The sequence below is a fragment of the Phocoena sinus genome, chromosome 1 (genome assembly GCF_008692025.1).
Source record: "Phocoena sinus isolate mPhoSin1 chromosome 1, mPhoSin1.pri, whole genome shotgun sequence".
Lineage (NCBI taxonomy): Eukaryota > Metazoa > Chordata > Mammalia > Artiodactyla > Phocoenidae > Phocoena > Phocoena sinus.
The window spans coordinates 171,238,790-171,255,443 of NC_045763.1; the positions used below are offsets into that span (position 1 = coordinate 171,238,790).

The 16,654-nt window shown below is 38.0% G+C and overlaps 1 protein-coding gene across 1 annotated transcript in view; it reads left to right on the forward strand.

Moving 5' to 3' along the window:
- USH2A (usherin) overlaps window positions 1-16,654 on the forward strand; it is an 815,986-nt gene that overhangs the window by 220,037 nt on the left and 579,295 nt on the right. The window contains 1 exon segment of the mRNA XM_032639255.1: window positions 4,822-5,052. Within this exon segment, the coding sequence (XP_032495146.1) occupies window positions 4,822-5,052 (231 nt within the window).

The following is a 16,654-nucleotide window of genomic DNA, read 5'->3' on the forward strand; positions in this document are numbered from 1 at the left end:
AGCTACAAGGATATGTTGTACAGCACAGGGAATATAGCCAGTATCTTACAGTAACTGTAACTGGAGCATAACCTCTAAAAATGACGAATCACTCTGTTGTACACCTGTAATTTATATAATATTGTACACCAACTATACTTCAATAAAATTTTTTTTTTCAAAAAAAATAAATGAATGAGGGAGATACTGAAGAACAGAGAGGCCAAATAATGGATTAGCCAATGTTCTATAAGTAGGGTCCTAAAGAAGCAGTCTAGAACCTAAGTTTTCTCCTTTCCAGATCAGTTCCACTATATATCCTCTCTCTTGAAGGGGACTATTAAACAAAGAAGAAAATGGGAAAATTGATGTTGTTCTTTCCTCAGTCAGAGAATAGATAGTCAACAAGAAAGCACTGAGAAGTCTCTGAGAGTCTGAGGGGAGAATCCTCTCCTCTTCCAGACGCTGAATGGAGAGCGCTTGCCAACTGGGAAATCATGGCTTCGTGAGCCCGGATTGTACGTTTGAGTCCTAGTTCCAGGGCCCTTTCACAGGTGTTCGGGCCTAACGGCATTTGGCAAATCGCATTTCCTGTGACAGTTTGCATCTCTGAGACCAAGTCAGGATCATTTTCCACTGACAAGATGCCTGAGGATGTCTCATATTAGTCTTTCCCCCCCTCACACCCCTGAAATGAGGAAACGATGTGTGTTCCTAGATTGCTGTCTTCCTAATGGTTGATGATGCTTTACGATATTGACACAGCCATGCAGTCTTCATAGACAACGAACTCTTCCTTGGGAACAGATTTGATTTTAAAAACCTGTCAGCAAGGACTTCTGCTCATTTGGTCTTCAGTTCTTATCCTAAGATGGTCAAACTCCACACTACGTAAATTTTGCAAGTGTAAACTTATGCATTATGATATGCTGTTAATCAGATTATAAAGTAATAAATGCTGCATAAAGAAGAATGTATATTACACAGTGTTGTATAAAAGAATGCTTGTAAATAGGAGAGACTAGAAATTGGATCGCAGAGCTAATGCAAAAAAATACAAGAGCACCGTAATTTTATTCCAAGTGGAAACAGACTTTGTATGTTGTTAGTCTTTGAATCTAAAAGCCTAAGTATCCTATGAAGATCCATTTTATACTTTATGCTTATAAGAGGATTTTCTAAGTAAACACAGATTCTAAATGTGGATGAATTGAATCATTTTATAATACGCAATTTGAAAGATGCTTTATTGGCTAGTAAAAATAGTGCCCTGTATTTGAATAGAAGTTTGCTTTGTAAAACCTAACGCAGTTATATTGTTTTTAAAAGCAGTTATTTTCAAAGTGTTCCACTGAAAATTTATCCTCATGTTGGATGGGAAAACTGAGGCATATAGGTTTGAAGTGATTTTTGTAAAATCATACAGAATTGGATGAAAAGTGAAAATTATATCTCTAGAAGTCTGCAGAGACTTTCACATTATTCCATATAGTCTCTCTTTTTTTTTTTTAGAAGATGTTGTGGGTAGGAGTTTATTAATTAATTAATTTTTGCTGTGTTGCATCTTTGTTTCTGTGCGAGGGCTTTCTCTAGTTGTGGCAAGCGGGGGCCACTCTTCATCGCGGTGTGCGGGCCTCTCACTACCGCGGCCTCTCTTGTTGCAGAGCACAGGCTCCAGACGCGCAGGCTCAGTAGTTGCGGCACACGGGTTTATTCGCTCCGCAGCATGTGGGATCCTCCCAGACCAGGGCTCGAACCCATGTCCCCTGCATTAGCAGGCAGGTTCTCAACCACTGCGCCACCAGGGAAGCCCCATATTGTCTCTTAATGTACTGTCTTGTGATGAACAAATGTATACCTATAATCCCTTCACTTTGATGATCTGAGCCATAATCTTTAATTCACCTGTCTCTTAGTGAGTCTGTGTTTGTGTGTATGTGTTTAATAGTTCAGGAGTATCTGTTTTTCTTATCATTATTCTACTTGTGAATGTATATGAGACCAGTCTCATTTAATTGATTGAAAGTTCCTCTCTGGTCTTAGGGGAACTCTGAAGGTAGTGACTGAGTAGGTACTCACCCTTTCAAGTGGGCTGGGTTGACTCAAAAGTGAAACTGTAACCCACCAGCTGAGAGTTGTTTTTTTTTTTTTTTTTTTAAGCAAGTAAATAAAATACACACACACAAACACACACACATGTACATACTCTAGTTCCACTCGTTCTCTGTGGTTGACCTCCTAAGAATGGTATAATTGCTCAGCAGAGCAATTCCCCTGTGAATCTAGAAGCGCTCCACGACTTGTTAGACTTTAAATAGTCAGCATTAATTTTAGTGGATTCTCAATGCATGTGTCCTCATTGATTATAATCATTTTGTCATATTTTAAAAATTGCATGCTCTCACTTTTAGTAGACGTTCAATCAAACAAAACAAATAAACAAGCAAACCTACTGAGTTGCTGGAATTCCTTTGATTTTGTTTTGTTTGACTCTGAAATCATATTCCTGACTAAGAAGTGATTTTCGATGATACATCAATGGGGAAAGGATTCTGAATACAGTAGTGGTACAAATTTTCATTATCCCCATCCAGATGGGTGATTGGAGTAAAGTGAAAGAGTATTAGATGTCAAACAAATGCGACCTTGAGAAAGTAGCTGCTTTTAAATAAGAATAAATTTGTTTTCTACACCTGTGACTTTATTTCTGTTTTGTAAACAAGTTCATCTGTGTCATTTTTTTAAGATTCCACATACAAGCGATATCATATGATATTTGGATATCACTGGAATAGATGCTATTCTTCAAACTAAAAAGTTCAAGTCTTTGTGTGCCAGATCACTAGGGAATCTTAAGTGGAATACAGGAAAGTGACAGAAAAGCTCAAAATTCCTGTTGTCTGCTCCTAAGTAGAAAATTTTAAACAAATGAAAAAAATATAATCGGTCCTCCATTACTTGCTTCTCTGACCCCAAGACTCAGAAATCTTTGGCAGTCCTCCTTCCCCAGTTAAGCTAATAGCCAGTGATGGCTTCCTGAAATTTTACAAAGATGGAACTCCAAACTCTGGAGATGTGCTTAGTGGGAGAAGAAATTTCTGCATGGCTTAGCTTTTTATTTTGTTTTGGATTATTCTGAAGAGGGATCATAGCTTGTAGAATGAAATCTTTGAGAACCCAGCATTTAGCTAATTTTTGGTAAAGAATACTAAAGGAAATCATGCATAAAATTTACAGATCCGTATATATAAGAATAAAAATATCACATGGCTCACACTGGCGGAAGATGAACAGAATTGTTAATTATCTTTCTTAGTTGATGAACTTTTTACTCACTGCCCTCTCTTCTTTACTAAAAATGAAAATAGAATCACAATGAATTGTTTCTCTTTGGAAAGCTGGCCAAGCTTTCTAGAAAGTAACAAATGGTCATTGTTCGAAGCTGATTTAAGGTGAATTGCCTTTCTTGGTTTAAGAATATTAGTTTTTGTATTCACACCATTTTATCTTACATTTACTGAAACAGGCAAAAACTTTGTGTCTGCACAAGGCTGTGTTAACACAGGTGTAAGTTAAGATCCACAGCCTTAGTCTGGGTCCTCAATAAATAGACTTGGCGATTATGACATGTGTTCCTTTCTTCATTTTCACCCCTCAAACCCAGGTGACACACTTCGAGTGGATATGAATCTCGTCCTACAAACCCAACTGCTTAAGAAAATGAAAATCGAAACAGGTCTTCATTTTCAGCAACTCAGTTGTTAATCTGATCTGTTTCCAGTAGGTTTTAGGGGAAGTCTCAGAGCTGTCACTCCTGGGGTTTCCCAGGAGGCTCCAAAGAAATGCCAGTGTCCCTGGACCTCAAGGCGCACCGTGGCCCCAGTGTGCGTGTGAGCCCTGGGCCCTCACTGCCCAAGGCTCAGGCCACTGCTGGGAGTGCTGTGGTCACTCCAGGGCCCCCGAGGCTGCCTGAGTCTGTTGTGCCTGGACAGGAGTTTGCAAACCACTGAGATCACAGGCTCGTTCCTTCCCGTGGATGCTTTGGCTTTCAGAGTGGTGTTTGTTTTTTTGTTTGTTTTAATTTAGACCAGTAGCTAAGCTTTAAAAATCAGAAAATTACACATAAAATGATTTTTTTTTAGGTAACAAAATAAAAGATTTGACAACATTGGGTTGTCATTCCTGAATCATCCGTGGGCTGGCGCGAATTAGTGACTGTTCACCCCCGCCCCGCTCACCGGTTTTTCTCAAACCCCACTTTCTCTTGTCTCCCTAACTAGCCCATTTCAACCATTTCCTTTTCCTGCTTGGCCTCTGTGAATTGCAGCCCTGACTCGATACCATGTTAAGACAAGGGACTCTGCCCTTTGTGATCGGTAGCTGCTAGCTTAGTAGTCACCGGCTGCAAGATTCACAAGGGATCTTGTAGCTCCTGGGTAGGACAGGGGTATTCTCTAGAAAATGGAGAATCCATGAGCCATTAGAGACCAACAGGCACAGAAGCTAGAGCAATGAAGCATCTGCTTGGTAAAGAGAATCTGGGTGGTGCTCCAACAGACTATAATATGTAGTATCCGTCAGGTCGCCAGAAAGAATAGAGAAATTATTTGTAAGAAAAAAACTTTGTTTAATGATAAGAGTGTATTCAAAATTCAAAATTTCGTTTAGTCACATTTAATATTAACTCTGTTTTCAGTTCCTAGACCATAGAAATACTGGAGACCATAATTGATTTGATTTTGAGTGTAATGTACACAGGTGCATGTGAACATATGTGTGCATATCTGTGTCTAGAGATAGGAGCCAAATTCTTGAACGTAACAAGGGTTTTCTAATATTTAGCACCAGCCCAACTGAGGCCACCTCTGGTTGAAGGAATCAACAGTACAACCATCCATCTTAGGTGGCAGGCACCTGAAGAACAGAATGGACCCTCTCCTACATATCAGCTGGAAAGGAGACAGGCAGCTCTACCAGCTCCTAGGGCCACAATGATGAAAGGAACTCGTTTCATAGGAAATGGATATTATAGATTTCCCAGCTCCACTCACCCAGTCAATACAGACTTTACCGGTAAGTGTGCTTGATATCACTTTCTTTATGAGGCACTCAGCCCTGGGGTGTTTTTAATGCTTTTGATATGTCTTTACAATGAATTTTTACTACACCTGTTTATAGAGATACTAATGTAGCCCTTTTATAACTTTAGCTTGATTGTGTCGACATATTTATCTCTTCAGTATTCTGAAAAAAATAAGTGGGGTAAGTGGAGGAAAGAAAAGAAAAAAAAATATATATATAATAGATGTGAAAAGGCAGTGCTGTTTTTTGGTTTTTTTTTTTCTTCTGCCCACACTGCGTGGTGTGTGGGGTCTTAGTTCCCAACTGGGGATCGAACTCGTGCCCCCTGCACAGAGTCTGAACCACTGAACCACAAGGGAATTCCCTGAAAAGGCAGTCTTATTAGATCAAAGTATGTGCTGGAATTGACGCTTGGACGCTATTTACCAGAATGTGTTCCTCGGAGTATTCCTCACTTCCTTTGTGGAAAAGAGTTCTGTGGGCAAATGAGTTTGAGAAATGCCCCCATGCTATTGGAGATTCTCAGTACACGTCAGCTTATTCCGGTCTCTGAAAAGAATTATAAGAAAGCTACTTAACTTTGTTTAACTATTCCTAACACTTATTTGATGTAGCTTTTTTCTTTTTAAAGCGTAAAAACTGTTAATACCCCATGTTCTATGGAGAGCATTATGGGAAAAAGTAATTTCAGGGAAAGCATACCTTCTATGGGTCAGGAGTAGAGTAAGGCAAGTGAGGCACAAAATTTAAAGGCACCCAAAACTCAGTAATCCATGTAAATAATATTTTAATACAATATTTTTCAAATAAAAATCAATGCAAAAAAATCCCCAGTAAAATATAAAAATTTTAAATAAAGACAGGATCCGATCCTCACTGTGTGAGCCAACCTCACACGTCTCACTCAATTTCTGGTCTGACTGGTATTACAATATTCTGGAAGTCCAGTTATCTCTATGAATTACAGTTTTTTAAAGCACTATTTCACTACAGACATAGAAAACTCTAATTATTCATGATACACACTTTATTTCCCATTAAAAAAATTTTTAAGTATATAGTATGTTACTCTGTAAACTCATAATGATATTAATTTAATCCATGAGAAAGTCATTTTGGAGCAAATAGCTAGTCTTTCCAATGCTGCATATGTTGAGGACAATGAAATGGAATTTGAACTATAAAACGTAGCTCACATATTTTATTTTTACTTAAAATGGTAAATAATTTGCTTTTAAGTGAGGCTGGCTGCTGATGTATATTTGTAATGAATCATGATTATGTTCTAGCTGTGATATATTAAGATTAATGCACGCTTAACCACTGGACTAGTATATCCAACTCCTCACTGAGTATTAGAAATTCAGCCATTGAGCTCCCCTAAAACACTCGACTTCTACTTAATATTCGTAAAAGTCAAAGAAAGGGAGGAAAAGAAAACATAAGTATCTGAGAAAGAACCTATGGATAAAAAGTCAAAGACTTTTTCTCAACTGGAACTAGAACTGACTTCCTGGTCCAACATTTGGCTTGTGATGTGTTTCTTCGAGGAAACAGCCTTCATTTCCATTCATCTGGGTCTCGCTGCGGCAGGCATGTCAGCTCGGATTTGCTGGCTAGCCAGCAGACAGGTTTTTGATGGGATCACCTACTGTTGTTGCCGTGAAAGATAGAGTGGCCCGTCGGCTGTTAATAAATTTAGTCGTCTGTGCTGTCTCCCTAGCCGGCCTCAGACTCCGAGGTGCAAGGGCTAGGGGCAGATGCAGGGTCTGGGAAGTTTTCCAAATTCCTCTTTAAGAAAGTTAGGCCGTAAACACTGGCCTCACTAAGCAGGATCCTTCTGTCTATAACAAAGCCTCCAGCTGCACAGAAAATGTGTTTGGAGTCCACAGCATTTGAAGGACAAGACAGGGAGATCACAGTTTGGGCTTGAACGACTCCCTAGAGCTTTGGCGATTCCTGGAGAATAAGCAGTTCTTCTGCATTCAGCCATGTTCTGGGGCCTCGCTACCTCCTTTTTATGAGAAGCTTGGCTTACTTTCGAGTCTCTCTTAACTGTTAAAGTAACCAGGTCTCCATCAAGTTATTGGTCTGACCCTTTGGCTCACCTGGCAGATTCGGCTGGATACTTTTATTGAGCCAGGTTATGGTTTAACAAAATTTCCCCAATTAATGAACCAGGACAAGTTTACAAAACCAACTCAATCAGTAGCTTTCCTTCAACTTGGATCTTCTTATGTAGAAAGGTAAATGTATTATTAGCATCATGCATTTGTTTTACTTGTATATTCTTTCATCCAATCCCTCTACAGCATCAGAAGGTAGATATTTTCCCCCTCATGGAACATGAGGAAGTGAGTTTCCAATAACTGGCTGCCACATGGTGCCACAGCTACTGAATTTTGGAGGTGAAATGTGAATTTGGAAGCTTCTGGTTCAAAAGCTGGTGCTTTGCCACAGAGCGGGAGGGATAATTCTGTGGACAGTAGTTTGGAAGTTGTGGAATAATAAGTATCTAAAAGTAATAAGTGAGGATGGAAGATGAAATAATGATCACCCAAATAAACCTTACTCGACACTGCTAAACTTTTTGGATTTGTCTTTCGGTTTTTTGGCTTTTCAGGTAGCAAACAGAAATAGTATTGGCATTATTTATTACTTGCATCTCCAAAGACATCTGGGGATAAGATTTTTTTTTCTGTAGCAATTAAATCTAGAGTGTGCCTAAAGCTAGATTTTTAACATCAAACAAAATTATTTTAAGTGGGCTGAAGTGCTGTGTGTCAGACAGTGCTTTCAACTCACGTTCCTATAAATTTCATGCAGTTTTTATATTCTAAGGCAAATTTAATGAGCAAATCCTGATCATCTCTAAGATGATGAATTATATTTAAAATGAATAGTTATAAGAAGAACTAAGATATCTTTTATTTTGATTCATTTCAGAATCTCAAACTCTAACTAAAAATGATTCCTGAAATATGAATGGAGATATCAAATGACTCAAAAACAAATATACAGTGATGCGTATTATTATGCATATTTTATGTAAGGAAAAAATGTGAGAGTTCACCCATCAATGACAGGATTTGTAAATACATTCATTCCATGGTCACAGCAATATGTTGAAAGTCTAGGTATAAACTATCTCATTATTACAGTTCAAGAAAAGAATCTCTCATATAACTCCCCCCTCTTCCATATTTGCTTTAAATATTTTACCTCATATGATAGAATGAAAACAATTCAAACATATGAATATATGTCTATGTCGCTTACTGTATAAATCAGTAAGCTTAGTATTATAAATGTACTCTGTCAAAATCTACTTTTGGGACCGAAAAATGAACCAGGTGAATCTTTTGTGGGATCAACGTTTGATCGCTTTTCCTTTCTGATACGAGTGTTCTTTCAAAAATCTAATTTCCAGGAAGGGTGTATTATCAGTCATTTACATCATAGTATAAATAACTCCCCCATTTCGTTATGATTAAGGATGAGGGCTTTGGGAACAGACTAACAGGAGTTTCAGATCTATGCCCCATTATTTATTAGTTAAATGTAATTAGACAAACCACTTAATCACTGTGTGCCTCTGTCTCCTTTTCTTTCAAATTGGCATAATGATACGACTTACAATATTGATATCTAGCAGGTAGGTAAGGATTAAAGGAGATAGCTCACCTAATGAACTTTGCACAGTATCTGCCACACAGATTACTTTATAGTCTTTAAACATTAGCTATCAGCTATCACTCATTGAACAAATATTTATTTTTCAATATTTATTTTTATTTAAGTGCCTACTATGAGACAGGAGATTTTCTAAAAGTCTTCTGCAATTCATAAAATCAACATTCTATTAATTCGTCTGCTGCTGCACATACAAGATATGTTTGCCTAAATGTTGTATCTGGGGTACGAGTAATATGCAATTTCTATATTAAAATGTGATATTTAATTTTGTTATTGAAAACAGTTAACTTAATCTACCTAGTGTTGAGACACTATATAAACTACTTTCCTCTGGGTCTTATCATGCTCATCTATGAAACTGAGGCTTGTACTGAATGGCCAATTCCTTTAACTTCTAAAATTCCAAATCAGTTAGCACAGGTTATTTAAGCAGCCTCAAAATTTCAAAATAGAAGTTATCACCAAGGCATCTGTGAGTTTAAAAACACTTAGATTTTTAATTGTTTTATGATTCTTTCATATAATATATTCACAATTTAAGATTTACAGAAATGTAAGCTTTCTCTCTACTAATCTGAAGAATTTATGGGAATAAGTTAACTTCTAGGGATAACTTAAGTGATATGGGGGAAATTACTCAATATAAAATGGATATTCAGTTCTTGAGTTGTGTCAGAGGGTGTAAAGAAGACACAAGTTCAACATAATTTCATGATCTTGGAACTAGAAAATCATGTGAACACTCATAATGAAATAGTCCCCTGATTACACGGGGTTAACAGTACTTTGTCCTTCCAAAACAGGAATAGCAAATAGAGCATCCCTCCCACCTACAACAGGAAGGAGCTATCACCCTGTTTCTGGAGAGAAAAAAAAATTTGCTTATTATTTTCAGGAATGCAGAGTAAATCCACGTACACAAAGAATTTCGCTAGTAATCAAAGGGAAGCTGGTAAAAACAGCAAACTAAACTACTGCTCAGTTTGGCATTCCAAAGGTGACCCTCTCTCTCCTTGTCACTTGTTTTTCCTATTAGTGGAAAACAGGTCCATGATAATTTGGGGGAAGGTTTGACTATTGTAGTATCCGGACGCCAATCACACCAGCCTTTTAAACTGCCTTTACTGGTGACCCTGCCCAGAAATCAGGAACTGCCTTTGCGGAGATCTTTGTAGCAACCCACTGGGGAGATGAACACACATGTGCACCTGGATGTAATTCCCTTTTATTTGTCTTCATGAAAAATGTGATGACTGATGTTGAATATCTTGCAGATGAGAACTCTGTACACTTTCTTCATAATAATGCCGTTCAAGGACACCAAATGATTGTCTTACATTTTTGTCTCTTCGTATTTGCCTTCCCCAAAATGGCTGAACTAAAATGCCTCATGATCCAGAAATACAATTAATTACCGACCCATGAAAAGAGAAATGCAACCCCCCAAATCAATATCTTTTAAAAGCGTATATTTTACATTTTACTGTATGATATTTATGCTTTATTATTTTTGTATTATTTTTAGTGAACTGAGGCACTAAAACACTGCATTAAAGGAAAGCTGATTCTAAGCAGTTACAGTACAGGTATAAGTAGGGCAAACTCCTTCAGATACACTAATTAGTAAAAGCATATTAATTCTGACCTTCAACACCCTTGGTGTCCCACTATTTGTTTTCCTCTGACTGGGAGCAAGTAGTTTTGCCAGAAAGTACTTAGAAAAAAAAAAAAAAAAACCACTAAATAAAACGCCAAGTCTTTTCAAAGCACATTTAAACCACAAAGTTCTTTAAGCTTTGATGTTAGATTTTGGCCACACTTATTGAAAAGCAGCTCTATGAATCGACTATATGGCCTAGCAGTTTAACAAACAGGCAATAATGATATAGAAAAACAAAGGCAAGAGTAAGAACACGGAACTTGAGCGCAAAGTAAAGAAGTGGGTCTTGGGCAATGCCGAGGATCCATGGGTATTTCTGATGCAACTGAATCAGAAGAGATGTGACTGTCTGGTTGAGCTCGCCTTTATGGACTGAGAGAGACAAGGATCCAAATACATATCTTCTTAGAATAACAGAAGTCAGACTAACCTCTGATAGCTAGAGATATTCAGAAGTGAATATTAAGATTGTTTAGTTTTTATTACCTTTAGTAGAGAGGTCCAAGTAAGTTCTTAGGAAATGCTTTCAGATGACACTGAAGGGTGGCAGAGGACCGTGCTTTTTCCGCATTCATCAACTTCATCAGAAAGGCCAATTTACAAGGGCTGCATTTGTTTTAACCTTGCATCTTTAAGGTGACTAATTCTGAAGCACATTTCTGTAATGTTGCCTTGTGTTTGGAAAGTTAATGGTCGGGTTGGTCTGGAAGTAAGTTGTTTCACTTTGGAATTTTATCTCAGATTGCACAAAATAATCATTTCAGCACAGGGATTTTTCTCTCGCCAAAATTTTTAGACCTTTTGGGGGCTTTGATATTGCTCAGGTGGTCAAAATGAATGCAATTGCAAATTTGCCTTTGCATGAAGAACCCTTTCCTTTTTGTAAACTTCTCACAAAGTCAATCTAGAGCAGCGGTTACAAAATTCTCCTTTAAAGGTCCAAACAGTATTTCTGACTTTATGGGCCAAGAGATCTCTGTCACAACTACTCAGCTCTGTCATGGTAGCATGAAAGCATCCATAGACAATATGTTAAAAAAAATAAGGGTAACCAGGTTCCAATAAAACTTTATTTGCAAAAATGGGCAACAGACTGGTAGCTTGCCTATCCCTGGTCTAAAGTCTAGTTCTAAAAAATAATATTAACATAATTTCATCATTAATGATACATTTTTCTCCCGCCCTAATGCCAGGAAGCCTAAAGATAAGTAGAAAGGAGCTCAGATAAAATAAACGAGAGAAACCAACACAACAAAGTAGGTGGTAATGCTTGATAAGTGAAAGTGTCTTGAAATAGCATCTTTTCTGCTCAGCAGAGCCTTAGGTGGCCAGAAAGTCAACCCAACATTGACCATGCCAATACAATAGAATAATCTTTTCCTTGAAACAAACTGTTGTTAGCTGCTAACACTCTTTTAACCAGCTTAAAGCATCTGCTTTCCCCATCTCTTTTATTACCAAAAAAAGATGTATTGTTGCCTGCTATACAACTGTACGTGTGTTCTCACACACTCGTGCCATACTGTCAAACACAGGCTTTCCACCCTGTCCCTGGGTTTCCTAGTAGTCTCAAATTTACCTACGGTACTTAAATTACCCAGTGTCTTTTTCTTACAATACATTGGCCATTTTGGAATCTCATTTAAGGCTTTGTTGCGAAAGAAAAATGTTTCTGTCTCTTAATGACATTCTGCATCAAAAAAAGGACTAATTTTAGTTCTCCTTTCATCCAATTTAAATGAGTAGAAAGAGGAACTTCAAGCAGAAAAAGAATCATAGTGGTCAGCAGTGATAGTGAAACTAGCACCTATGAAGCTGATTGCTTTTTGATTTAATAAAGTGAAAAATTTTGTATACATTTTCTTGGGAAAAAATAACTAAAATATTTAAAGATCTATAGTTACAACTATGTTGTATCAGTTAGGTTAAATATAACACCCATAAAAAAGTATTATGATTAACTTCATAAGTCAGAAAGAGAAAGACAAATACGATATGATATCACTTACGTGCGGAATCTAAAGTATAACACAAATGAACTTATCTACGAAACAGAAACAGACTCGCAGACATAGACAACAGACTTGTGGTTGCCAGGGGAGAGGGGAGTGGGGGAGGGAAGGATTGGGAGTTTGGGATCAGCAGATACAAACTATTATAGGTAGGATGGATAAACAACAAGGTCCTACTGCACAGCACAGGGAACTATATTCAATATCCTGTGATAAACCCTAATGGAAAAGAATATAAAAAAGAATGTGTGTATATGTGTAACTGAATCACTTTGTGATACAACAGAAATTAACCCAACATTGTAAATCAACTATACATCAATTTAAGAAATTTGAAAAAAAAACACACATGTAATTTTACGTTAAAATGTTTGGGGAAAAAAACAAAGATTAACTCCATTTCCAGTCAGATAGAAAGGATTCCAGTAATATCATTGTCAAAATTCTGGATCTTTCAAAACCGAATTCTAGTGGCCTGAAGAAATGTTTTATGAGATCATGCACTAAGAGTTCCTTCGGAGTGGGGACATTTCAAGAAATATTATGAAGACCTTATTTAAGGTGTGTACATTGTAGGAAGCTCACAAACATCACCCTCAGGCTGGTTTGGAGTTTCAAGAAAGGAAACTCAGTTACGTACATTCCCCTGACTGAGGCACAGTCTCTGTTTGGAGGTTCTTTGACCTTAAGTGCAACCTCTAAAGGTGTGCAGGAGGAGGCCGAAGGGGGAAGAAATGCCTGCTTAATCATTCGGGTCATTTAAGTCATCTCTGGCAGTGGTGGCCATGTCATCCCCACAAATAAAATGGGCCCTAGGAGAATCTCATGAAGGAAAGATAAGGACTTATGGGAAGTTCATGAGAATGAATAATGGTCCTTCCATCCACCAAGGCAGAAAATGGAAAACAACTGTAGATGCCTCTTTCTTGGCTTCTGCATCTCTTCACATCCACCCCTTCCCCTGATACGTTCCTTCTTCTGTGTCTACTGCTGTGTTTACCAAAGTGAATATAACTGGGTACCTGAGACAGAACCTGGGAGATGTCCCTGAATACCACTTCTCACTCCCTTCCTCACATTCCATCAATTGGTCCTCCACTAGCCATTATGCCTCTGATACATGTCTTGGAAATATCCACTAGTCCTATAGCTACTTCCTTGTCCAGGTCTATGTGTGGGTCTCTAAATCAAAAGTTTCATTCTTTTACAGGCTATTTTTTAAACTACTAATGTTTCTTATCGTGTTGCTAAAAACCTTTCAAAAGTTTCTCGTAAAGATGCCCTGCATGAAGTCTCTTCTGCTTCCCTGCTTACCGTTCAGCCTCACCCCTTCATATACCTCCTGTGTTACTTTCCAGCTCTACAGCTATCTTTCGGTCCCAGCTGCTTGAATCTACCACACTCTCTTGAATGTCCAGGTCTTTGAAGATATTGATGCCTTTCCCTGAAATGCCTGCCTTTACTTGCAAGTGCTTCTTTTTCCTGTTACCTGGCTAATTCCTACTCATCAGTGAAGTGTCAACTGAGCTATTCCTTTAAATAGCCTCCCAACAACCTCTCCCGACTCCATGCCAAACCTAGGTTAGGGGCCTCTCTAACTTACTACCACAGAAACCAAGAATCTCTGTTTTAACCTTTATCGCATGCCGTTACAATTGTTTGTTCACTTATCTATATCCCCAAAAGGCTGAAGTTATGACTGTTTTCTTCAGTTATAACATTTGTGCCTTGCACATCATAGGATCCGTACTAGATGTTCAATAAATGTTGAATAGAGAATTAACTAAAGGAGTTAGTTAGATAGAAAATGAAAAATCCATAAGAAAGATTGCTTAGCTATGAGAATTACTTAATGATGAGATTTGCAATGCGTTAGAATACACCACAAAATGTTGAGAGCTACCTTTTTGGAAGTATTGACAGTTTAGAGTGATAACTCAATTTGTTTAGTCTCTATTGGCCTCAGATGTGTAAGAAAGTATGTTTTAAGCTATATAGTATTAGAGACAAAAAAAATTCTTATTAATGACCCTTAGTTGCTGGTGAAGTTACTTCTCTGTCGATTATTATAGCTAGAGTCGTTTTCTGTCCCACTGCAGCTGTCACATGGTATTGCTGGAAACAAGATGTTGCACGTGTCTTAGACACAGGATCTCCTTAGGCTTATTAAATTTTGAGGTTAATGAATATTTTGACACTTTTACCTATACATATCATTAGGGCTTATTGCGATAGGTTTAGGATGACAGTCATAATAAACATATATAGTACAATAAAAAACATTTTTAATCTTGAAAGTGCTTTATAAACAGCAGTGATCAATGCTATGGATGGATTAACAGCACCAAATTGATTGAATTCTATTTCAAGGGCAATGGAGGTATTGACGTCGACCTTCTAGTTCAGAAGGAAGGCAGCAATGGCAGTGGTAGAGTGCAGGTTTTGGAGTCAGACTCCCCAAGTTTAAAATCTGGCTCCTCTACACGCTGGTGTTTAACTTTGCATGAGTCACTTCCCCGCTCTCCAGCTCAGTTTCTTCATCTCTAAAATGGATTATTGTAAAGTTTCAATGCAGGAATTAGCACACAATATCATAATGGTCATTATTATATATGCATTTATGGCTGACATTTTAAAATTTGGGATTTTGAATTATGTGCTGTTCCATTCATTCATATATTTTATATGCCTAAACCACATAAATCTTGATGATATTCTTTTATAACCTCTACCTCATATCCCTCCGATCGTTCACTTTATTTTATTCAGTCTATGAAGTTCTGACCTTTGTTTGGTTTTTTTTTTAGTTGCCTTTCTTCTCTGTCTAGAGGCTTAGATGTTCTACCTCTCGTTTCTGCATTTCTGGTGGCTACCTTTACATTTCAACATGTGCTTCTAAATCTAAATCTATTTTTTATCTTTTCCTCATCATCAGTCCTCTTAAAAAAGAAGACTTTCTCAATGGTTACAGGTTTTCTCATCTACCAATCACTCCTCAATCTACATTTTTTTCTGCCCACTTCTTTCCTGTAAATGCTTCCTTCAAGATTATCAATAATTTTCAAAACAAGAGCGCTTTCTTAACCCTCAACCTATGTGTCCCTAAACAGTAGTGTTATCATATCTTTTTAAACATACAAAGAAACTAAATATTTCTCAACAGGCTTCCCCTTCTATTTTCTGCAAATTTTTTTCAAACCTTTTGGCTCTGCTGTCTACTTCTGCCTTTAAGTGGAGGGACGCAGTCACTTAGTGGGTGTATTGTGAATCTTTCTCAATTGCACTGCATTTGCCAGGTGCTATGATTGGTGTTTTAGAAAGGGTATTGAGTAAGGCAGACACAGTCCCTAACCTTAGGGAGCTTGAAAGCTTGCAATGAAATCAGGCATCAAACATGTAATTAAATAATTACAAGTGATTTCTGACTCCAGCTGTGAAGTATTTCAAAAGATCCTCCTGCTGAGAAAAAATTAAAAGTTGGATAAAAATTTCTTAAAAATATGGTACTTTAAAGACATTACTGTGTAATTAGGAGTGCCAGGCCTGGTGGGATCAAGATCACAGAAATAAGAAAAACCATTTGTGTGAGCTTTTTATTTATCTTTGCATTTTCCTTCTGTTTTATTTCTTACTTCCTATATTTCAGTGTTAGGGGCAGAGGGGAAACATGGCTTGAAAGGCAAAAAAAAATAGAGTTCAGGGCTTCCCTGGTGGCGCAGTGGTTGAGAGTCCGCCTGCCGCTGCAGGGGACGCGGGTTCGTGCCCCGGTCTGGGAAGATCCCACGTGCCGTGGAGAGGCTGGGCCCGTGAGCCATGGCCGCTGGGCCTGCGCGTCCGGAGCCTGTGCTCCGCAACGGGAGAGGCCAACAACAGTGAGAGGCCCGCGTACCGCAAAAAAAAAAAAAAAAAAAAATTAGAGTTCAGGGCCCAAGGAGGAGGGGCCCTGGTAAATATGGCAGGCATTCAGCTGAAACTCTAGCAGTGAGAGCAAATGAGAAGTAGAGCGGTCATCCCAAAGCAGGAAGTAAATCCTCAACCCATCTCAACTGCTGGTGGAGTAAAAGTTGTCTGTCTGCCAGAATAATTTAAATATTTGCTGCAAGAAGGTAACATCAACAAGAATCTACATTGTTTTCAATACCCGCTGTTTGCTATTCAATCCAAAATTACCAGAAATACCAAAAAATAGGATCTAGTAAATACAAAAATACAGATCTTCAAGTAA